Source organism: Arthrobotrys flagrans, assembly GCF_004000055.1.
Source record: "Arthrobotrys flagrans strain CBS H-5679 chromosome Unknown unitig_15, whole genome shotgun sequence".
Classification (NCBI taxonomy): Eukaryota; Fungi; Ascomycota; class Orbiliomycetes; order Orbiliales; family Orbiliaceae; genus Arthrobotrys; species Arthrobotrys flagrans.
The window spans coordinates 3,944,800-3,968,045 of record NW_027137545.1 but is presented as its reverse complement, the minus strand read 5'-3'; the positions used below and the strand labels follow the sequence as shown (position 1 = coordinate 3,968,045).

Below are 23,246 nucleotides of genomic sequence, written 5' to 3'. Positions count from 1 at the left end.
TGTTTCCGTTGATTTACTGTTCTTGATCAAATTCCGTGTCATGGTGTTTTACTTTACATGTTGCATATTGCATGTTGCATATTGTTGAATCAAGTCTCCGAGCGAGGCTCTGTTTGTGGAGTGCACTTTTGGCAGCCCATGTCGAAGAATCCGCCACCTGCAGGACGGCTCCCGCGCAGGCAGAAAGGTGCCTTTTCGCGATTATAGAGGACTCATCGCTGATGACACCTCTGAACCTCGAGGTTCTTTTTTTTTAATTTTTGCTTTCCAAATCTTTGAAGCAGCTGCCTGTGTGGTTGGGAACAGCCTTTTTTTTATCAATTAACTCTGGATCCTTCAGGCCGGTACGCGGCTGCTACCGATGACAATGCAGCCTCGTACCTTCCCGCGCTACTTCATAACCAGCACATCCCGCCTACCTTTCTTTGCTTTCGCAGTCAGTCGGAATACACTTTTGCGGCCACGTTGACCCGGATTCGATATTTTGACATTTCCTGTCTCCTAATACCGATTTCAACAGAGCCGCCGATACAATATCGATTCTACAATGACGACGTCCGGCAGACCGTCAAAGTTCAACCCAGCGCTGCTGGTCGTGGACATGCAAGAGGACTTCTGCCCGCCCGTAAGCTTCACACCGTTTGCGTCGCTCACTCCACTATCAATCAAGGGCTAATTTTATAAACGAAATCCACAGAATGGCTCCCTCGCCGTCGGTAACGGTCGCGATGTCATCCCGGTGATAAACACCTTACTCGCAAACCCCGCCTTCACAACCCGCATCGCCACCAAAGACTGGCATCCCACCACTCACATATCGTTCGCTTCAAACCACCCCGCACCAAACAACATCCCCTTCACATCCTACACCACGATCACAAACCCACATAATCCTTTGGAAACCTACAAAACCAGACTGTGGCCCGACCACTGCGTCCAGGGAACCAAGGGAGCCGAATTGGTCCCCGAACTGGACCAATCGCTCATCGATGAAATCGTAGAAAAGGGTACGGACGACAGAGTGGAGATGTACAGTTGCTTCCACGATCCGTTCGAGCACCCTAGAGTGTCGGATTCGGGGCTCGTGGAGAGGTTACAGAGGAGAGATGTTACGCATGTATATGTTGTCGGGTTGGCGATGGATTATTGTGTAAAATACTCAGCGATCGATGCGAAGAAGGCTGGGTTCGAGGTTTATGTGGTGGAGGAAGGGACGAAAGCGGTGGATCCGAGTGCGTGGGAGGAAGTTAGGAAGGAGTTGGGAGGATACGGGATTACCATGGTGGGGACGGGAGGGAAGGAGGCTGGATGGTTGGGTGGTAAACAATGTTCGGCGTGAAATTATAGATCAAAGCGATGCGATTGCGACGGCACTGGGGCTTCGTAATATTGCATTACATACTTGGAGCACCTCCCGTTCAGCCTTCAAGCGACATCATATCGGCCAGCGTTATTTTACTTTACTTTTTTAGTGAGGGCGGGTCTCGGGCTCGGGAAATCTCGTTTGGAGAACTTCTTTTTTCGTTGGCGTTTGAGCGTCCTATCAGAACATCCATTTAAAATTGATATGATCGATATCGGATAGACAAATACCAATTCCTTTCGATACAAGTGATATAATATAATCCCCAGGAATATCGATACATGAAAGAATGAGAGAGCACTTTCCCGGAATGCAAGTTATACGCGACATGCCACACCAGAGCAGAGGTCCGAAGCAAGGACGAAACGTTAGTCTTTAAAGCTTTAAACCCGTCGGCACATCCCTTGCAGCCCCGATGGCGCGGGACTAACCTCGTCCGAATAAAAACCTCAAACCCTTCACAACGCCAAAGAGAAAAAAGGGCAAGAAATTGTCTTTTGATGAGATTTGTTCGAACTGCTACATAGTATTCAGCTGTCATTATTTTATTATTTTTTGTGCTTTAAGAGGAGAATCGAACCGCCCGAGGAGATAGAATGAGAGTGATGCAATTTCTTAGCTCTTTTGCGTCCGCCCCTTCCACACCACCCAGCCCGAGCGAAATGATCAAGCCTTTTTTCCTCCAGCCATGAGAGCTCAGAGACAGCCTCTTCAATCCTTCCTTTTCTTTCCCACCGGCTGCCATCTACACCGCCAAACGGTGTAGTGTAACTAGCTCTAACCACCGGCCACAAGGGAAGTCAAGGGTCTTTCAAAATAAAACTTGGAATCAGAGAGAAAAAAAAAGAAAAAAAAAGAAAGACGTTCTAGATCTGGACACCTTCTGTCTACTCGCATCGTCAAAGTCGACCCCACGACGAAACCGATCCAAGATAACCCTGTCTTCAACCAAACTTACCTCACCACTATTCTATTTTTTTAGTTAATTCTTTTGGTTTTTTTTCTGTCGACAAAGAAGCCACCTTGAGCGGAATCGAGAGAATAAAAGGGAGTTTTTTTGTTTTTATTACAAAAGAATTTTCTTGTATTCAAAGGCTGGTTTGCAGACAAAAATGTTCACGGAGTCTTGATTTCTTCTCTTGTTCGTCGTTTTTTTTCGAACCTGCTTTCGACACCTTATCGATTATTTTATAAATATCTTATTCGGTCTGAAAAGAATACAGATGGGGGTTAGTAAATTACGAACGCCTCTCTTTGTCCTCCCCGCTCCAAGAGTCAATGACGATATGATATGATATGATATATATATCATCATTTTATTACGCAAAGCCAAAAAATTCCTAAAGAATATATCGCTAACATCAAAATATATATTGATATAAACAATAGCTAAGCGTAGGGGCAATCTGCGGCATCATCATCGCCATTCTCTTCACAATATGCTTCTGCATCGGAGTCCTAGTCTGGACCCTTCAAGGCAGCCGAGATGGTCAAAAGTCAAAAGTCATGGTTACAATGTCCGGAACGACCATCAGGGATAAAGACGGCGGGGTGAGTGTATTGGGAGCAGCTTGGATCCATGCCGGGCCAGGGGCCCCACCCTCTTCGAGAGGGAGGGCATCCGCTTCACCCAGCGACGCCTTCGATGACACCCCGCCCTTGGATATCGATCGAAATGTCTCTCCGAGGAATTCGGTGAAAAGGTCTAGCTGCATGTCAGCTAAGAAGCTGGAGATACCGGAGGCCTTGACAGAAGAGGATTCGGAATATGATGATCTATCCGGTGAGAAGGGAGGGACCGAGAGTCCTAGCGGTGAAAGCGGAGCTGTCACACCGAAGATACATACACAGGATGTCGATGCATCACCAGCTTCGAGTCCAGGGTTTGGGAAGAGTTTTGATATTCACGATCTGTTGCGGAATGTGAAGGGTATACCGACGGATCCAGACAAGAAGGCAGCTATTCATGCCGTTTGATGTTTCTGGGCCGTCCTTTTCTACAATCGCGCACATTGCATTTCAAGGGCGTTATTGCGGCGTTTTTACGGTTTAGATGAAAAATAAGGATAATTCCAAACCAGCCCGGATCAAGCAGGGGAGAGAGACAAAACATGTAATCCTTCCCTTTCTTTAATTTTTCAAAAGTCCTCGTGATGTCCTTGTATTAGAACAAGATTCTCAGGGGTTCTCCTTCCGTTGTCGTAGCCCCTGCCGTCGTGGTGGTTCGACCTTCTCTTCGACAACCTCAACCTTGCTAGCTTCCGCCTTTCCCTTCTTCGCCCGCTTTTGGACCGACGGTGCGGTTTCATCCCCGCTCTCGCTAGCGGCCCTCTTCGCCTTACCAGCCTCACCCTTACCCCGCTCTTTCTTCCGTCCACCCTCCGTGACCTTCGAATTCTGCGGATATATCGTCTCCCCATTCTCCAACATCACCACAAGCTCCCGTATCCTTTTTTTCCTCCCAGCCTCCGTCTTCAACTGTAACAACCTCATATAAATCGCATACCGATTCTGACTGTTCAACCCCTCATAAGCCCTTTTGGCAACCTCGTTCCCTTCCAACGCTTCCAAAAACCCCAGATCAACGGCCGCACCCGAAGACCCAGAATAAGCCTTCTCCCACCTTCCATCGGCTTTCGCGGCCGCCACGGCCGCCACCCCACCGGCTTTCATCCTCCCCTCCCTCTCCAACCTTTCAACGATCCCCACGTTCCTCTTAGACCAAATGCTCTTCACGCTCCGTGGGGTAAACCTTTGAGAGAAAGTCCTATCGTCAAGACTTTTACGTTGTCCGTCTATCCAACCGTGACAGAGGGCTTCGTCCAGAGCTTCGGGGTACGTAAGCGATGTAGGCGAGGTTGTTCCTTTCTTCGCAAGGGTTAACCAGATACCCGGGGATGTCAGTGCGTTTTTGGCGAGCCATGATGTCCACGCTGCGGCGTTGAGGACGGTGAGGGGGGAGACGTCGGGTGGCATTTTTCTCTTCTGATATTCCGAGGTGATGTATTCTACATCATCTGTGCCTGCGACGACATGTGCAGTTGCGGTTATGCGACACAGGCGCTGGGGAAGACGCGTTGTTCCGTTGCCATGTCGTTACGCTTCCCCCGGCGACGGGGCTTGGCGATGCGGCTTCATGCAGCTTTGACAGCTTCCAAGGGAACGGGTTCCGAAAGGGATGGAAAGAAAGGCAGACGTTTGAATTGTTATACATTACAGTTGGTTCCGCGCAGCAGTAGTGAAGAAAAAAACATCAAGAGTGTGCGAGAAAACGAAAAAAACGTAAAAAGGATAGAGAGAGAGAGAAAGAGAGGGCGTGGCAGGATCATGAACAAAAGAGACTCATCTGGACGCCATCCGTAAAGCTCCCAAAGAATAGTAAACAAAATAACCTCCGCTATCAAAATCACAAACGCTTGATGCCGCCCATTTCATTCATAACATTTTGTATCTCCGTGATATTCCACAAGTCCGTTACTTATTCGCAAAAACGGTCTTACATCCAATCTTGCTCGTCGCACTCGTAAACCTCCACTTTGCTGCCCAAAGCCTCCTTCCCTTCACGGATCAAAGCCCTCAGCTGTTTGCTGAAGAAATCCATTTGTGCCAACTCGTCTTCTTCGTCTATCTCCATCCTCTTCTTGGCCGGAGTCGCCCCGCTGACGGACACGCCCCTGGTCCTCTGCCCGGCAGCACTGGCACCCGCTCGAACCGGCGACGTTGGCAAACTGCTGCCGACCGAAGTAACAGAGCTAGCCATGCTGCCCCTGCTAAAGCTGGCGAATGAAGGCTGCGATGAGTTGAAAGAAGAGGGGTACGATGATTGTGATTGTGATTGTGGCATGCCGATAACAGGGGTGCTCGGTGTAGAAATGCTCGAGCTCCTGCTGAGATATCCGCCGCGGGTGCCGCTGGAGAATCCGGCCGGTCGGGATGCTACACCTCTCATCTTCCTCGATGGGACCTGGCGAGAGTAGGACGTCCTACGGCCCAGGCCGCTCGCCGGTGGGGTGGAGAAGATGGGAGTGCTGGGGCGAGAGCCGGAGTTCGAGCCGTTTCGTCTCATGCTTGCTGCACTCGCACCGGCGGAAGGACTTTTTGGCGGAGCTGGGGAAGATGCTCTTGAGTTCGATTCGGGTTTGACGAGGATCCAAGAAGCGGACATTGGCGATTCCATACCCATCGTACGCGATCGTGATAAATCTTCATCCAAGTAGGAGAAGTCGGGGCTTCGAGCGCTGAAGTTATCGTCTTCTTTGACAGGACTTGGCGGGATGAGAGACTGCAGTGTTGGTTTTTTGAACGTTGTTGCTATGGGAGGAACATGAACCCCTGGCAGGGTCGGCCTGACAAAATCAACCGTGCTCTGGCAGATCGTTTCGTCGTCTTTGAACAAACCGGGAGGAGCGTTGAAGGGGGTATCGTAGTATTCAGCGGCGGCGGTGGACCATCCGATCTTAGGAATGATCCCAGCCAGGGAATTTTGCATTTGCGAGGTGCAGAATTCCCAAATACTCCCAACCACCGAGCCGACCACGTTTAATAAGCGCCGTTTTCCGCCTCGGTCATCGGACTCATGTGTTGAAGTGCCACAGGTTCTGCGGTACTGTGTTTCTGAGAAGTAGGAATCTTTCATTACGCCTTCGCCATCGGAATCCTCATCGTCATCGATAAGCTCTCGCTTCAGACCTGCCTTCAAACCAGCAGATGGCATGGTTCCTCCGTTGATAGCGGATTTTATTGAAGGAATGTAGTTATCATCGGCAAGGTTATCGTTGAGTTCCGAAGGACCTCTCTTTCGTCTTTTGGAAGAGGCATCCTTGCCGTACGAATCAATGTAACTGCTAGCAGGCAGGGATGGGCGAACAAATGCTTCAGAGCGAGAAACCGGTTTAGCAAATTTACGGTACGATCGAGATGTTTCAACCCTTGGGGCGAGGTTGGAGAAGGTGGTTGGCGGATCCCAGATGTTGCTGCCGGCTGTGAAGGAGGAGGAGTCGAATTGTTTGACTGACGGATACATGGGAGCGACTGGAATGTTGCCGGGGTTTGAGAAGTGGAGAAGAGGATGAAGTTGTCGATGCTCGGGTGTTGGACCGAGCTATGTGATGGAGAGCTTGAAGCAACTATACCGGGGCTCTTATTACTCACGAACGTATAAACGTTTATACCGGGAGAAACGTCTGATGATGATGATACGATGGAAGAGATGAAAAGGTTAAAGTTAAAAATAAAAATTAAAAAACGAAGCCTTCAAAAGAGGATCGGTTAGGGATGATGTGAAAATTTCGGCACCCCTTGGAAGTGCGTACTATCCATGTACTCTTGCATGTAAGTCAATACCTAAGAAGTACGTATTTTGGGGCAGCTGGCACGCAGACAAAGCCGCTGGTTGGCTGACAAGGCGAAGTTGCTGCTGTTGTTGCAGGAAGCTAGGCCCGACAGCTGCACCAACGTCAACTTGGGAAAATCAAAGCGGATCCAGTTAATTATGGGTCCAAATTCGAAGGGTGGGAACGGCGTGGGAATGGTGCTTACCAAGGAATGATGTTTTGGATTTAGATTTGGTTTTAGTCCAGAGAGAAGGAAGCAAGCAGGGAAGGAAGCAAGGAAGGAAGGAGCTTTGCTTTAAATCGTCGATGGTTCGTTAGTATGCGGATGTGGTTACAGTTGCGTCGAAGCGGACGGTGATGGTGCGGCCAAGCTTTATTGTTGGAGGAGGCAGTTCGGTACGGCTCCGTCCGCAGGAAGGAAGCCTTAAGCAAACCAGCGCCGAACACACCGCGCATATTCATTCACGCATCATTCCTCTATAGCTACTTGATACTTAATAGTAGATATTAGATATCGGTCGAACAAATAAGTATAATGGTGTACTATGTATGCAGTGTCTATACTATATTCCGCGCCCGTTATCCCCTCAGCCAGACCAAACATCGGATTGCAGGGATGACGGGTTAATAATAATAAAAAAGGTTTAAAACCATGTGATATGGATGGGATGGGATGGAGCTCGATGCATGCAGCAACCGTCGCAGCACAACTGTGGTGTAAAACCAAGAGGGAGAGAAAAAAAAGTGGGTCATCCGGAACGGGATAACTGAGTCTATATTCGATTCGACGAGGAATTAGACAATACCAACTAGAAGTACTACCTAAGAAAGTAAATACAAGTATTCAAGTAAAAATAAAGAGTCAGGAAATGGTACAAGCAAGATTTCGATCGAATTTCTCATTATGAACGAGGGCTGCCAAGATTATCGAGATGGGGAGAAATAAGGATGTATGCACACAAGGTCGGTCGGATAAAAACCCGAAATTTATAAATAAATAGTATAGAGATACTAAGAAAATACTATGAAATAATGATAAATGATAAATGTATGCGGGTCGCATTTCAATACAGGATAAAAAGAAAGTAAGAAATCATCTCAAAGTGCATAAAACATCGTGACACAAATATCAACCAGGAGGAGTTAGAAAGAAAAAAGAAGAAAAAAGAAACGATAGCAAATAAAACCCTCCGAAAAAAAAAGTGTGTAGATAGATGACTCAAGGTAGATACAACATCGAGAGATGAGGGTGCCGTATTTTCTTGAAATGTGTTATTGGCATGTTGGTGCAAAGAGGCATGCTTGTTGGACTTTTGTGAAGCGGGGGAGGGCGAGATGAAAGAATGCAGGCGAATTATAACCAAGGGATGCGATGAACTGTTCAAACGAGAAAAAAATATGTTGGGGATATCCGTAAGCTGTACAATAAATAACGTGGTTGATATCCCAGCCGTGATAAATGATGTGAGTTGAAGGTGGTATGTTAAGACGTTTGGGTATCTCTCTCTCCAACCGAGCGCGGCAAAATTTCAAACTTCGGACGCCCCGTGATCCTTCTTCTTCATCCCCTTCTCCTATCATCATCGCCACTCAACGATGTGGCCGTTCTCTCTTCTTCCTCAAGAATTTCACTTAACCGGGTGGGGTGATGATGTCTAGCTATTCCCTCCCAACCGGGCCCGTAGCCACCGTACCCGGATTGGTCCTGGCCTGGAGGGGCCCCTTGCTGACCAGGTCCCGGATAGTATTGATACGGCTGTGCCTGTGGGTGTTGGTAGGCTGCCTGTTGGCGCCGGTGCTCGACCTGGCTTTGGGTCATCGCATGCCCTCTTTCGTCACGGAAGACACGGCCTTGGTCATCTCTAGCCCACGGATCATCCTCATCGTCAGATCCTGGGTCAGATATTGTCACCGAGGCCTGGCTTGACGGCCGTCCCGGTTCCGAGACCACGGACTCTTCTCCAGGGGAGAATGTCCGTTCTGGTACCGAGTGCGGGTAGCCTTGCGGAGGTTGTTGGTAGAATGCTGCGGGGTCATTCATCGCCGCAATATTCCGCTGCTGGCCTGAAGAAGAAGGATAATGGGGTGCCATGGGCGGCTGAACATTGTGATGTTGCTGCCCACCATGGCGTTGCGGGCTGCCGTGGTGCTGCTGGCCAGCCATCGGAGGGGGAGAAGGGACTTCTGGGAGATGTGGTTCATGGTGCAAGGGTGGCGCACGATATCCCTCATCGCCTTGACCGACATAGGCACTTTCACCTTCGCTAAGGGCATCTGCAGAGTATTGAGGGGAAGCGGGGTGGATTACATCACCTGTGGGGCCGGTGGGTTGAGAGACAGGTTGGACAATGGCTGCAGCTACAGGGGGGTGGCCGTGCGAGCTTTGTGGTGGAGGGCCTGAAGTCGAGCTTCTCTGACGTGCACTGCCTGTGCCACCACTGCTGCCGTTTCCACCGCCTCCGTTGGTACCACCGGGGCCGCGATTAGGCACACCGGGCATTGGCATGGGTAGAACTTGGACACCCCCAACTAGCGTTGGATGGCCACCGCGCAGGCTGTTTGTTCTTTCACGTTCTTCCTGCTCGCGTCGGCCAAGCTCTTCCCATGCCCTCCTAGCCTCCTCTCGCGATATTTGAAGCTCTCGCCTCACTTCCTCAACAAGCTTTTCGGCAGTCGCCTTCTCCTTCTCCAGTTTGGCAATCTTGGACATCGCATCGGCTCGCTTTTGTCTCTCATTTCTGAGGGTATTCTCAAGCTCCGAAGTCATCTCTCGGGACCTCTCCTGGTCAGCCTTCGTCTCGAAAAACCACCTTTGGAACTTTCGCTCGGATGATGCTCTTAACCTTTGCAGTTCAACAACCGCATGGAACAAGTTCGCACCGGCCGCAGAAAGATCGGTGATATTCCTTGACATCTGGACTGCTAACGGGTCCCTCGAAATTTCCTCCTGGTGCTGCTCCAACCGTCGATTCCAATACCTCGTCAAACCTTCCCATTGAGCCGATAGCATTTCCCATCTTTCAAATGCATGTGGGAACGGTGATGCTGTTGTTGCTGCTGCTGATACAGTTGAATTTGGTTGGTTTCCTGTCGCTGTAAGAAGTTTAGGGCCACGGGTGGACTCACTGGGACGCCGTTGCCGGCTATCTGACGGGCTACCTTTTCCTCCGCCTGCCGCGCCAGAGCCTCCGACGCCACCAGTCCCGGTGCCAGTTGCCCCGCCCTCGTTCGCCCCACCCACCCCGCCAGTTCCATATCCCGGTCCCCCCATTCCGACCCCACCCGGTCCGACTCTTTGACTCGAATTGGCTCCTGAGGGCCCTGCTGCTGCTGCTGTTGTGCTTCCACCCATCGCTGCTGAGGTAGGTTGCGTTCTGGATTGTTGAGGATTTCTTTCCTGGGGTTTACCAGATGAGGGTTGGTTCCCTCGGGTGTCTGGTATTCTCACGTTGGAGTTTGAAGCTGGAGCTTTTCCTGATCTTCTTTCTTGGGGAGAACTTTGTTGGGATGATGACCCCTGCTGTGTTTTCTGTGTTTGTGGGCTACGAAATTGGCCTTGCTGTGGGGAAAGCTCTGGCTTTTCAAAATAATGTGGATTTGTGGGTGAGAAACCGGTAACTGGGTAGTCTGGTACAAAGATATTTGATTGAGGAGACGAAGGACCAGTGGCGGATGGAGGGGCGGTTCGGCCAGCTGGAGGACGAGACGGTTGGCTCGGGTTTATTAACGCTGACATTGACGCCTTTTCCTCAACCAAGTCTCGCGTGAACGAGTACGGGGTGCGGATGGCTTCCTCTAAAGCGTAGAGGATGGCCTGGCCAGTCCGCTTTGAAACGTGCGCCGGTCTCTTGCGCGATTTGGAACGGCTGCCACCAGCCCCTCCACCACTGAAATCGTTGTCGTCGCTGTCACCAAATTCACCCTCCTGTCGCAGCGAATCAATGTCTGTTGAGCGAGCGTGCTGGTGTTGGGCACCCCCTTTCCCTGTGGTATCAGCCGATCGAGATGCTGCTAATCTTTTTTCTCTTCGTAGAGAAGCAGCGTTTGTAGGGGTGTCGCTTGACGAGGTAGAAGGCGAGGTATAAGGTGAGGCGGACAAGATGATGGCTGTCGTGGTGACTGGTGGGAGATGTTCCTAGAGAGCGAACGACGGGGAAGAAAGGAGCCGAGGTAGCCTCTTCCTTTCGCTGGATGTGTGTGTATGTATGTAACCCCTTAGATCAGGCTACCGTCGATATCAACCCCACGTGGAAACGAATTGAACTGGTTCAAGCTGTCATAGACAGTCGAATGACCCCAACTTCGAGGTTTCTAACGTCGACGAAGTGGGACTCAGGAATGGCGAGGGTTATCGCCCAGCCCTCGATTGAATTCTGGCCTGGAATGCTTGGGAGCGGGAAGGCTGGTGAGGTTGTTTGCTGCCAGGGCAACGAGCCTCGATTCGGCAAGATGAAAGATAGAAAGGGCAAAAATATCGCCTGCCTGCCTGCCTGTGAATGGGTAGGACCGTTGACGAAACGGCTCTGAAGCCTGAAGGTTTCGTTCGTGGTGATATGATAAGAAGGAGAAGGAGAAGGGAGAAATATCGTCGTCGTCGCAGCGGGTGAGATTGGATTGAATTAATGTGAGATGAGAAGACCCAGAAAATGGAATGGCGCGCGTTGTGTGTTGCCGTGTTGTTGGGCTTGTGGCTCGTTGCTTTTTCGGGACCAGCGCAACGCAGAAATTGGAGAGGCTGGTTTTGTTCGGTTCTCGTCGACAGCCGCTGTCCTGTTTGAATGGCTTTACCTGCGATCTCCCTTCATTGCCTTCCCAGATCGATATTATAATATCACAGGCCTTGTTCCAATAAGATCCAGGTCGTGGTGGTAGTGGTACTGCTGTATCTTCTCAAGCGGTAACCTTCACCCTGTACTTTTCCGCAGATTTATCTCGCGCGCTTTGTATTTTTAGATGTTTCCCTCCGAATAATATCGAATCCAACAGCCGATTCGATTTCCTCAGAACCCGGCGCAACCAATCTTAGCGGCAGCAGTGTCGTAATATCCCCTCGAAATGAAACGTATCCGAGAAGCAGAAATCCAAAACAGAGTCAAAAGAAACCAGAAGAAGTCCGAGTCAAAGGCCGGTGAGTACAAGGCTAAAGTTCGAAACGAATGAAGGGTCCGAAAACCTGGAAACCGTCGGTGGGAAAAATGCGAGGGGAAAGATGTGGGTAGATTAAAAAGAGCGAAGCGGGAACTGAACAACTGGTACTGGAACCTGTACGTACTGACACGAGGTCTTCTGGCTGGTCAAAAAAAATAAAAATAAAAAATAAAAAATTGAAAAATATATCTCCCGCGCTTCTCTACCAGGTTTACCTTCGGCCCTTTTTAATATGAGAATGTTCTCCGTATTCCGGCGCGCAAATATACAGAATGCGTATCGATTGATTATATAACCGGATAGATATCACTGGGGGCGTGTGCGATGAAACCCTAGTATTTTCAAGATTCCAGAGCGCCGGTTAGCTAAGTCTTCAGACCAATAACTTACTTTGACATCTACGGAGAAAAAAGTTGTGTAATCGTAAAGGACGGGGGAAACTGAGGGAAACAACTAACTTCGTAAACTATCGGAGTACCTGCACTGGGTTTAACACGGGCAATTGATGCTAATTGCCTGATTGTGATTGTGATTGTGATTGAAATTTCCTAAGACGTAAGTGAAAAGCCACTGTCACCTGGAGAATCCTGATCTAGCCGTCCGGATTCTGTCTGGGCCTTGTAAAATAGTACTAGCGCTGGCACAAAAAAAACTTTTTGGTACTGTACCGATGTACAGATGTAATGTAATCGTGATACGGTCGTAACAAAAATTCCAGGTCTTAGTATCGTACAAGGTGAAAGAGTGAGAGGAATTAACAACAGTTGGTCGTCGAAAGCCTGGGATTGCGAAACAAAGATCAAAATTTTTTAAGGAAAGGGAAAGGAAGGGATGAATGGCGCAAGAAGATTTTAATGACAATATATTAAGTCTAAAATAAATTAAATTTAAGCTTCGAGGAAGGACAGGCGGTCTACGTAAACAAGGTAGTAGTATAAAGTATAGTACTCTATGTATGAAAGTAACGAAAACTAGGGCTAAGATCGGGGAACCAAATTTGATAGGAAAGAAAAAAAAAGTCGAGCGGCAGTACATGCATAGTACGTACATACGGTGATGAGATGAGAGCAAGGCGGGAAGAGAAAAAAAACCTTCCTTTGCATCGGCATGCATACTGCGAAACATCTAGTACATTAAAAAAGGGTAAATGACGGCAATTGGCTCCAGTCGAGAAGAGGCGAAATGGGATGAACCCCGTCTGTGATTATCGAAGGGATGGTGATGCGGACGATGAGTTGGCCAATTACGAGATTGAGCCTAGTGCAAAACCCACGGCTCTACTTTGGGCCATCAGCAGCTTGGGCTTCATAACCGAAGCACTCGTTCGAGCAGATGAAAGACTCTAGGTGAACAGGTCTGAACAGGTCTTAACCTTGTCCCAAGACATAGCCTGCAGAAGAGAGCTGAAAGATCCACTTTCAACTCCTTCTTGAACCAAGTTTTTTTTTTTTTTTTTCCCAAGTTTCCAGATGCCATCAGGCCAGCCTGTGCACAATTGTTGGTAAAAGAGAAATCGTATCTGCACTATATGTAATAATAGATATTAGTGGTAAGTAAAGTATGTAACTCCATATATATAACGCCAATGACATTTCTTGGATGCATCATGCACCGTGCTGCAGCATCCAGCCTTTCAATTAATGTTCCACCGAAATTCCAGCCTCAGGAGTCCAAGGCGAACGAGAGAAGCAAGAGACAAAGGGAAGAAGGATAAAGTATGGTCATGAGGTGACAGCTCATCGCGTCAATGCAAAGATGGAAGATAATTAACGAGGCTGGGCGAATAAACGACGCAAAAGACAAAATAGACGAAATCGCTGGGTGAATTTGATCGGTGCTTCGATAGAGATATGCGCTGTGCCGCATGATGCCTTGGTGCTGTGTTGTCACCAGCCTCAGACATCACAGCCACACAACACAGATCATCATGGTGACACAAAGTTCACCACATGCCACACATGCGCCACGCGCAGAGGATATAACAGAAACCATTGGAGAAGTGCCGATATAAAAGGAAGACGGTGTTGATATTAGGGTGAAGGTACGGGCGTGAGGGCACTAATAGTGATAGCTATCCGTCGAATGGTATGACTGCTGGTAGAAGTCATGTGAGGTCCAGGGCCAGGGTGGAGCCTCGACCCTCCCGTAATGATCATGCTGGTGGAGAGTTGGGAGTGTTAACCACGAGTTCGGGGCCGAGGGCGTGAGAAGAGGAGGAAGAGAGATAGAAGAAACGCCTATAGAGTTATTTAACTCTGAAGGGGAGTGGTAGAAGGTTGGCGGAGACATGAGTTCTGGAGTCGCGTGGTAATGCGTAGATAGTGGCGTAGATGCTAACGACATACCTTACAATTAGTACCATAGCATAAATAATTCCAATAAATATTGATCGTATACGTGAGCACTTACGGTATGACCCAGTTGGAGTTGAAACATCAGAGGGAGCTTCACTTAGACTCATAGAAGCTCGCCTGAAGTCTTCATAAGAATACCCAGGTGGGACGATCAGAGTATGATGCGGAAGTCCGGCCTCAGCCTGCGGGCCGGCTTCTCGACAAGCCTTGCCTTTCACCTTTTTTGGCTCTTGATCAAAGGTAGTGATAGAGACATCTCTCTTGGATCTTTCAGTCCCCGGGGCCGATTCTATCACGATTTTCAGGGGCGGATAAGATCCCTTTGACTTAGGTTTTATCTGTGGCTCGGCGGTTATCTAAACGGGGCAACACCCGAAAACGTTAATATTGACGCGAAACCTCACGGGAACTTCAAAAATACGACATCAACGCAAAGCCGGCTGTTACACCGAGTCTGCCGGGGTAGTCTTCATCGTATTTGTATTATCAAGACATACCTGCGGGTTCACTACCATCGGAACTATCGGTACCGTATATATTAGCGGTGCTCCAAGCCGTGTTGGGACAAGCCGAGCTCTAATGTGGTATGTAACTCACCATGCTCGTAGGGATTCAACCGGGTCACAGGATTGGGCCATTGCCTCTTCGGTCGTCCTCTCTGGGCCTTTAACCCATCCATTATTTGTAACGGAGCAGAACTCCTTATCTTCTCCATCCTGAGAACCTCCTCCAGGCTCATCCCCGCTTTCTTCCTCACTCGCTTGGGACGGACCGGCCCAGACTTTTGAGGCATTATATAACCAGGAAAAGTGTGTAAATTTCCCCTACAGATCGTATTCGAACCTTTAGAGACGAAAGGAATAACTTTCAAATCTTCAGATGGATGTTACTGGCACAACAAGGAGTATATATCCTAAAAGTGTTCTCAACACTTTTATTGGCTGTTCAGCCAGATATCACCTGAATCTAGCCAATTACCCGATTGGGAATGGACGATGTAGACGACGAGGAATTTGGTAGGGGAGGAAATTTTCGAAGGAAATCCGAACAAATAAATGTTCGAATGAATGAAATGTATGTAAAGTCTTAATGGGTATGAGCAATATATGCAATATTCTGAAAATGAGACTTCTTAAAGGAGAATTGAAATTTAAATATTCGAATTTGATGTAAATATGGTGGTCCGAAGAATCTTCTGCTGCTGTTTTCTAATAGATAGTAGGTGGGCCGGGACAAGAAATGGCTGACTTTGCCGTCGGGACCTTGGGGATATATACCCTTCACATCTTTGAACCATGGTATGGAATTCCCCAGAATTTATCACTCGAGTTCTTTCGTTCTCCTACTCTATTTTACCGGACTTTCCAATTTATCATTGCCACTCGCTTCCAGGCCCTTGTGTGTTTTGCGTCTCTAACTCCTCGGAGTACCTTGGAACGCCCTCTTTCTCTCGCATATTATAATATGCATACGTGGGGTAGGATTTACGGCGGGATCGGTGGACATGATATCGAGATACCAGTTTTTCTGATATACGAAAAATGCAAGGGCGTCTCACGCGCACTGGTGCAGTTTCCCGTTTCGATGTGCTACCGGACACTCTTTTACCATGGCTAGCTGGAATTCAATATAGCTAGGACTTTGTGGATCTTCGATTTCCGGGAATTCACATGTTGGTGGATTGTCGACTGGTGATTGGGCATGGGGGGCTTTATGGGGGCACTGGATCGAAAGACGCCAGTCTGACTAGCGCCTCGAACCCGATGAAATTCGTGCAAGCTAACGCTAGAACTAAGAGTTGATATCGTATTTTAAGATACTAGGTTCCGAAGCTAACCGAGAGCAATCCACAGCAGTCCAGTTTGCTGGAGCAATTGCAAATTGATATTGTATCATTCCAAATGGTAGCAAAGAAGATAGCTAGTAGCATCGCCTCCAATTACCTGCGTTTCATTGTTGGCGGCAAAGTAAAGCACGCCAACCAACATATCGCAAGGGCGGATATACTGCATATGTGACAAACTGCTCGGGTCACCTACATACGCTAGCAAAACTGGTACCATGGAACAAATCCTGGCGACCACGCTTTTGAGTAACTGGTAAGGTAGTCCCAGGTACCATATCATAGTAGCCTTATGTTGGAAAGGAAGAATTGACAGGGGCGGGTTGGATGTGGTTGCTTGGAATTGCGACTTTTAAATTACGCTTGACCCACCCTAAAATATTTTCGCCTACTCAAGATAAATCATGTTGCGGGATGGGCAAGATATGTAGTTATAGCATGCTCACTTATTACAGATTCCTAGGTTCTTCGCAAGATTGGCGGTTCCCTCGCTTCCACCTAGTCGCCAGAAGAAGAGCCACCTTCCAACATTTTCAAGTTCTACAGACCCCCAAATGCGTCGAAAAACTCTTCTATATAGATGCTATTTTGATCAAATGTAGAGAAAAAGCAATCCGCATATTGAAGCGGAATCTCAAGGGTCAAAAGCTCGTTCTAGGATTTCCCACTTAATAGTCTAGGGCTAGACCGAAGACTCCTTGGAAAAGAGGGGGATAATCCTGCGCTGGCCTCGAAATCCGGACTCCGTGAAGTCCTGCACATGTATGCTAGGAAAGGAGTTAAGTCTATCCGATTGGATGTTTAAAATACGAGGTCGGCTTGACAGAATTTGCATGCGTATGGGCCTAAGGGAACAATTGCAATCGCTCGGTTGCCCCGACTGTCGACAAGAGTCAATGTGCGAGTTTTTTTGTTGTTGTTTTGTTCTAGACCAAAGCTGAAGCGAGCTCGAAGGCCAAGCGGGATTCGCTACGTACAGTCCATGGCTCCCATGGTTCGGCATGACGAGAGCCGGCCAAGTCTTCTTGATCTGAACTTCTTCCCGCGCCGCAGTGAAACAAGTCGCAAAGTCGTTATCTCTCTGCCAGGGAGCTAGCGAAGTGGGACGTTAAGCCAGGCGTCTCCACATACCCCATTAGACCCTGAGGTCGTCCTGCCTCACCCCACTCGTGCTAAATTTTGGTGACACAGAAAGTTTATTAAAAACTCCAGTTGCGGTTCCGGTGATCAATTCCTCGCGTAAGTTGCATTCCCGAGAGTAGGAGAGAGTTAATGGCCCGGGGTCCCTGGCCGAACCTCTTCCTACACCTAAGCATTCGATTGTTCCCCTTGGTCGAGACTAGATGTAGCCCAACCGGTCTGACCTAGAGTGCATCAATTACCAAGTGGTTCTTGAGTAGCACAGAATTAAAACTCCACAATGCCAAACAATTAGCTCTCTAGTTTCAGCGTGTGGGTGAGATCATAAGGTCATGGTTTTTCAGTCCGGTATACAGCTTGTACTCAGATGTACCTCCGCTCGAGCCTTTCTTCGACACTAAAACCTGACAGACATAATCTGTCAATTTCAATACGACCTAGAACGAAGCTCGGAATTCTGATAGACCACATTTTTAGTGCTCTCCTTGTTCCGAAATAATACCACGCGGGATTAAAATGCATGATGATGGTGGTGGTGAATCCAACTGCGTCAGATCTGGTGATGCAGCCTCAATACGAAGTCCGCGCTACTTTTCAGCCGTCGGTTAACGGAATTCTCGTCTTGGTACCATCTCGACTGGAGTTTCTATCTTGAAATACAGCGGGACGGGACTCGTGCCTAGGAATATATGTAGCAAGACTGGACCTCCCGTTGACCGCCTCCTTGCTGGATATCCCGCCTCTCCTTTGTCCCGGTCTTTTGAAACTCGGACTTTGGGGTTTTTGTTGAATATCTGAAGCACCTGTTAGGATCTTAGGCCTCTTCTATGTTGCAATCCTATATACCTGTCTGACTTTTAAAATTTGCTAGCCTCGATCGATCTCGTAATCTCGGGCCAACTCTTGTCAACCTGCAAGCCTTTTGCAATTAGACCAAGGTCGTTCACTAGGTATCCACTCTCGCGCCATATTTGTCAATTTATAGCCTAGTCTCGCCGTTGAAAGCAGCATCGTCCCCCGGCAGAGTCTGCTCTCATCCGTCTTCATGCACCTAGAGCCCTTGGATCGATGTGTTGTGGGCTTGGGCTAACCAATGCAGGGCGAAATGAAAAATGCGCCAAGATGCATGTTCAGCTCCATAGACCAAGCGACACCCACCTTCGCGCATTGAACGTCTTCGAAAAGCCGTTTGCTTTTCAAGATCTTCCTCCTGGAGCAATTTGGAAGATCGGAATTTGACTATCGACCGATCGATGACAAGACGATTGCAGGTGATTTGTCGATAACACGTCTTGTCCAGGACGCAGTGAGAGATATCGTGTCTAGCATATACCGGGTCATCAGTCTATGAGCGGCTGAAGGCCACGCAGTAGTGTGAACCGAATACGAGTATGCATTCTTGGGCTCTATCTTCGAACGTCAAATTCTAGGATTTGGAGATTTGTGTGCAACGTGTGTCTCGACCGATACGTTCGAAGCCGACTATTCCTAACACGTGTAGCCGATATCCACATGAAGGACTGTGGAACGGAAACTCGAATTTCTTGCAAAGTTAATATTTTCTTCCCTGTGTGCTCTCAATCTCAACCCTTTTTCCAATAAACACGGCAACTGGTAACCTTGCGATTGTTGTGGGCCACAAATTCGGTTAAGAGATACAGAAAGTCCATTTATTCCGTCCCGGTTCGCGGTAGAATCAGGCCAAGTTGAGATCATTTATGGTTTTTAACTCCGCTCAGACTTGCGAAGTGAATCATAGATTTGTTATTCTCGGTTCCCGTGGACTAAATCTTCAAAGTTTCGAAAACCTCTTTCTCTTGAAATCTTGAAAAAGTTGGCATGATTGGTCGTGATTTCGGTTCTCTTCGAGCGGGATGGGGCTCAGCCGTTTGAACAGCCCAGCAATAGCGCCGCTGCTCACTTTTTGGCCCAGGCGTTCTCCAGGCAATCTTGCCATGGTTATGACTTGAGTGCATCCTCGCCTATGTCATCCCTGCCACTGCCTTTTTTCACTTAGGGCCTTCACCCATTGAGGCCTCAATGGGGATTAGACTCATTTCATGGGAGGCTTGACTAAGCCGCGATCCTAGTAGCCCAAGCGGGGAGGCTATCGATCAGCCTCGTGTGAACGGGTTTCGGGACGTTTGTGTGTAAACATGGGAGATGCGTCTTTGCGATGGCTTACGACTCACTGATTCAAAGTTAACTCCCACTCTGGCCTTTGAAGCCTGGGCTTTGAACTTCCAGTCGGCCATAATAAATACTTAGGATCCGGCGTCATCATCTTGCATTTCTGGTCTCCCAAGCCAATTCTTTTTGTCTCCGCCGTCCGACACAGGGAAGCAACGTTGGGTGTTTCGCTTAGAATCTTTGGACACCTGCAAGCCAAGTCGAAGACACCAACAGACCAAGCGGAGATTCTATCTGGTTACCGCTGACTACCAGAGCTAGTCGTTCTTTCAAAGCAAGCGGGATCCTTTCTTAAGTAATCAGTCCATCCGCCGAACGCGAAAGCGTCGTCTTTTACTTATCTCCATCCATCCTTTTTACTACCTCCCTGTTGTCGTTAGGTTGAGTATGTTGATTCCTTATTCTGTTCCCCGCCCGATGGGACGCCCCATGTCTGCACCTGAAATCACGAGTATGTCTGCAACTGAAAGCATGAGCATGTCGTCTGCAAGTGCAAGTTCCTCCTCGATAGCTGGTAACATTGAGGCTTTAAGACTTGGTAAGCAGCCGCTTCCAAGAGAGCTGGACTGGGAACTTTATAAGCAACAAGTTCTCGACAAGTTTATTTCTGAAGCCCAGCTCGGAGAAAATGAGGAGGATTTGGTTACCAGCCCTTACTCCCAATCCAAAGCCAAATACAACAATGTGTTGCAGGAATTATTAGCCATTCAGTTCACCATTACAAAGTTAGAAGCCAGACCGGGCACTGCAAGCACGAACTCGAGTATTAATGTCCTGGGGGCTCTATCGGGTTCAGCATCGTCAGTCGGTTCGGCGGAGGCTTCTTCATCGAAGAGGCGCACACAGGATACTGTTCTGACTGTGCCTCCGGAAACATTGGAGGCTGGTCTTGCCGCAAAGCTTCGACATGATGAAACCGGTTCGACAAAGTCAAAGAAAGAGGAAGTTGTGGCGGTAGAGGTGGTTCTCGAAGCAGATGGACCAGAGGAAGGAGGGAAATCAGAAGAAAAGGTTGAGGAGAACTCAGAAGAGAAAGCTGAGGATGTAGAAGAGAAGACCGAAGAAATCCAGAGACCGGCTTCCCGGGCCTCGGTTTCTTCTTCTGGCTCTGAGGCTTCATATTTAGACCCCGACCGCCCATGGGTCGATGGGCCCATTCATGACTACTTCCCTCCGATTCGCAGATATATGAGTAGGAAAGACAGAATAAAAAAGGCGCTTTGGAGTGTCAGGCTTGCCCCGGGAAAGGCCTCTGCTTCGGTCAGGAAGTCTGTCTTCGGAGAGGAGCCATGGTCTACGTCGCCATACTTTTTATACGACGAATATCGGGATGCCAGTGCAAGAGGGTTCATTGACAAGTTCAAGTTCGAACTCCAGCAACCGGATCGTTCAACAGTGGTTGGCAAGATATACGCAAGGGCTCGCGAGCCTTACTTCAAGGCGCCAGGGTCAACCAAAAGGTTCGTAACTTGATATTTTCTTCTATTGATTTGACCATATACTAACTTTAGTTACAGGGAGTGTGTTTCTTGCACCGATACGTTCCCGGTAACGGAGATCATCACTCTTGACTGCGACCACAAATTCTGCGAAGGATGTTTAAACACCATGGTCATGATTGCCTCGCAGCAGGAAAGCACAATGCCTCCCAAGTGCTGCAGTGTCAAGGTCCGACCAAATATCATCAAACGAGTTCTCAAGACCGATGAGGACAAGATCAATTTCTCAAGGAAAATTATTGAATACGATACCATCGTCGAGAAGAGATTGTTTTGCCCAAAACAGAAGTGCGGCGCCTTCATCCCGTATCATCCCCGAAAGGACCAGCATCACCCTCTCGTTGGGACTTGTCAGAAGTGTGGGACAAGAGCTTGCCGTATTTGTAAAGGCAATGCCCACAAGAGTACGGAGGACTGCCCCGAGGTACGATTGATTTTCTTTTTTCCGATATAAATTATGCATTATGCAAAAACTAACCGATTCCTATAGGATCTTGGATTGAATGCCGTCCTCGGCCTGAGCAAAGATAATGGATGGAAGAGATGCTACCGGTGCAGAGCTATGATCGAACTCAACTATGGCTGCAATCATATGACATGCCGATGCGGTGCCGAATTTTGTTACATCTGCGGAAACCCATGGTCGTTTGAATATGGTTGTCCAACTGGGTGCACACAGACGGACGATGACATAATTGAGCTCGTCAACGAAATCAACGAAGCGGAGCAGGCCAGATTGGAAGCGGAGGCTGCTGCTGCTAATGACCCAGAGGCCCAGGAGCGACTCCGACAGGAGGCAGAGGCCAAACAACTTGCTGAGGAGCAGATCCAAAGAACCGAGGAGGACTTGAGAATCAAAGCTCTCCTTCGAACCCAGAAGGAAGAACAGGAAACTTTTAATGCTTATTCGGGAAGCGTCATCTTCAAACTAAGACAGCGACACTACGAAGAGATGACCGATCTCCAGCTCGCCCATGTGGGCGAATTCCTCACCCACAATGGCGAATTGGAGGACCATACTCTTGAGCTCTCCCAACAAGCAAAGGCGGAAGAAGCAGAGTTCTGCCAAAGGCTGGGAATGACTCTCGCGCAAGTAAAGACAAGCGATGAGTATGAGGAGGCCTTTGCTACCCTCTGCCGCGGGCACCGCGAAAACATGCTCCAGATGAAGAAAAAATGGGATACGGAACACACCGCTCTCAAATTCCGTCATTCAAAAAGTCTCGACAAACTTCGTGCGGGTCAGAAGCTCGAGGAACGAGTGGTGGAAGTTGAACTTTCAGAACGAAAGACGAACTTTATTACAGAACAGCGTAACGTCCTCGCTCGCATGATTGAGTGGAGAAAGATGGCTACGGGCTTGGACTACGCACCTGTGGAAAGCGTCTATAAAACAATCGTATTCAGCGACGAAGACGCAAAACTTTTGGAGGAAGAACTCCTATTCATAGATCTTCCTTGACCGTTTCATATATACAATTTATCCCTTTCATATCGTTCTTTTAGATGATTATCCATGCATTTCACTCATCTGTTCGACTTTGGCGTACGTTCGATTTCAATGTTTTATGGCTTACTGCTGCGATTTTCTATATACACCATTTGTTGGAGGCAAATAATTGGATTTGGGGCGATAGGCGTTACGGTGACATCTGATTTTGATTTATAGCTTTACGACTGCGAGCAGTCCACCACCTGGCATCGTACGCCTCGCAAATATTTCCTCTACTCTGTTTTATTCACTTGCTTCTGTTTCAGTATATACAACTTGTGTCCGATATCTTGGAGCACCTTTTATCTCAAAGATTCTATTGCTCTGATCCCACTTGACATCTTTCCTAATGTCCAATATATGCGCACTGTTACGCCACATATATACAGAACTTGCAGAGAGGCGCCGCACTCTATATTAAAAACAGAATGAAAAAAATGGGGGGACGGGGAAGCAACAGTAATGCCTTCCTCCGAACCCTCCCTTTAAACTAGAACCAAACTTTTTCATAGAGCCTCACCCTAATCTTTATCGTGACTTTTTCTAGAATTCTATCCTCATCAATCTCATCGCCAACATTCAGAATATAACACACTGCACTGTTGCATTTTCCTCGCCAACACAACCTGCTGCCCATCCAGCTTCAGCCCTATCTGGACGTAGGCTATTTCAACCTAACCCAAAGATGTCAGAATCGGAGTCTGGCCAAGTACCGCATCCGATTGCTTCGTTTATCGCGGGTGGTATAGCAGGCGGTATAGAAGCTTTTATAATGTACCCTTTCGAATATGCCAAAACATGAGCACAGCTAAAACACAATGCTGGACAACCATTACCACGAAACCCTTACTCAATCGTTTCAGACACTATTAAGAAGGAGGGGG

General features: G+C 48.3%; 7 protein-coding genes across 9 annotated transcripts; 3 read left to right on the top strand and 4 right to left on the bottom strand.

The window, feature by feature from the left end:
* Window positions 1–547: 547 nt before the first annotated feature.
* On the top strand, window positions 548–1,339 carry DFL_001065 (uncharacterized protein; the record flags this gene model as incomplete). The annotated part of the gene is made up of 2 exons (XM_067629629.1): window positions 548–625; window positions 698–1,339. 2 exons carry the CDS (start codon window positions 548–550, stop codon window positions 1,337–1,339), a joined length of 720 nt encoding a protein of 239 aa, XP_067495631.1.
* A 1,247-nt stretch (window positions 1,340–2,586) lies between these two features.
* DFL_001064 (uncharacterized protein) lies at window positions 2,587–3,340 on the top strand (the record flags this gene model as incomplete). Its single annotated transcript, XM_067629628.1, has 2 exons — window positions 2,587–2,592; window positions 2,753–3,340. The coding sequence occupies 2 exons, from the start codon at window positions 2,587–2,589 to the stop codon at window positions 3,338–3,340; spliced, it is 594 nt and encodes a 197-aa protein (XP_067495630.1).
* A 201-nt stretch (window positions 3,341–3,541) lies between these two features.
* Window positions 3,542–4,339, bottom strand: DFL_001063 (uncharacterized protein; the record flags this gene model as incomplete). Its single annotated transcript, XM_067629627.1, has 1 exon — window positions 3,542–4,339. The coding sequence occupies one exon, from the start codon at window positions 4,337–4,339 to the stop codon at window positions 3,542–3,544; it is 798 nt and encodes a 265-aa protein (XP_067495629.1).
* A 520-nt stretch (window positions 4,340–4,859) lies between these two features.
* On the bottom strand, window positions 4,860–6,386 carry DFL_001062 (uncharacterized protein; the record flags this gene model as incomplete). Of its 2 annotated transcripts, XM_067629626.1 has the most annotated exons (2): window positions 5,134–5,153; window positions 5,306–6,386. In XM_067629626.1, 2 exons carry the CDS (start codon window positions 6,384–6,386, stop codon window positions 5,134–5,136), a joined length of 1,101 nt encoding a protein of 366 aa, XP_067495628.1. The 2 variants fall into 2 exon arrangements, with proteins under 2 accessions (XP_067495627.1, XP_067495628.1); XM_067629625.1 differs by having other exon boundaries at window positions 4,860–6,386.
* Window positions 6,387–8,257: 1,871 nt separating this feature from the next.
* On the bottom strand, window positions 8,258–11,501 carry DFL_001061 (uncharacterized protein; the record flags this gene model as incomplete). Of its 2 annotated transcripts, none has more annotated exons than XM_067629624.1 (4): window positions 8,258–9,756; window positions 9,823–10,831; window positions 10,992–11,226; window positions 11,485–11,501. In XM_067629624.1, the coding sequence occupies 4 exons, from the start codon at window positions 11,499–11,501 to the stop codon at window positions 8,258–8,260; spliced, it is 2,760 nt and encodes a 919-aa protein (XP_067495626.1). The 2 variants fall into 2 exon arrangements, with proteins under 2 accessions (XP_067495626.1, XP_067495625.1); XM_067629623.1 differs by having other exon boundaries at window positions 8,258–9,753.
* A 2,401-nt stretch (window positions 11,502–13,902) lies between these two features.
* DFL_001060 (uncharacterized protein) lies at window positions 13,903–14,991 on the bottom strand (the record flags this gene model as incomplete). Its single annotated transcript, XM_067629622.1, has 4 exons — window positions 13,903–14,177; window positions 14,254–14,554; window positions 14,696–14,718; window positions 14,796–14,991. The coding sequence occupies 4 exons, from the start codon at window positions 14,989–14,991 to the stop codon at window positions 13,903–13,905; spliced, it is 795 nt and encodes a 264-aa protein (XP_067495624.1).
* Window positions 14,992–19,788: 4,797 nt separating this feature from the next.
* DFL_001059 (uncharacterized protein) lies at window positions 19,789–22,332 on the top strand (the record flags this gene model as incomplete). The annotated part of the gene is made up of 3 exons (XM_067629620.1): window positions 19,789–20,831; window positions 20,889–21,294; window positions 21,361–22,332. 3 exons carry the CDS (start codon window positions 19,789–19,791, stop codon window positions 22,330–22,332), a joined length of 2,421 nt encoding a protein of 806 aa, XP_067495623.1.
* Between the last annotated feature and the right edge of the window lie 914 nt (window positions 22,333–23,246).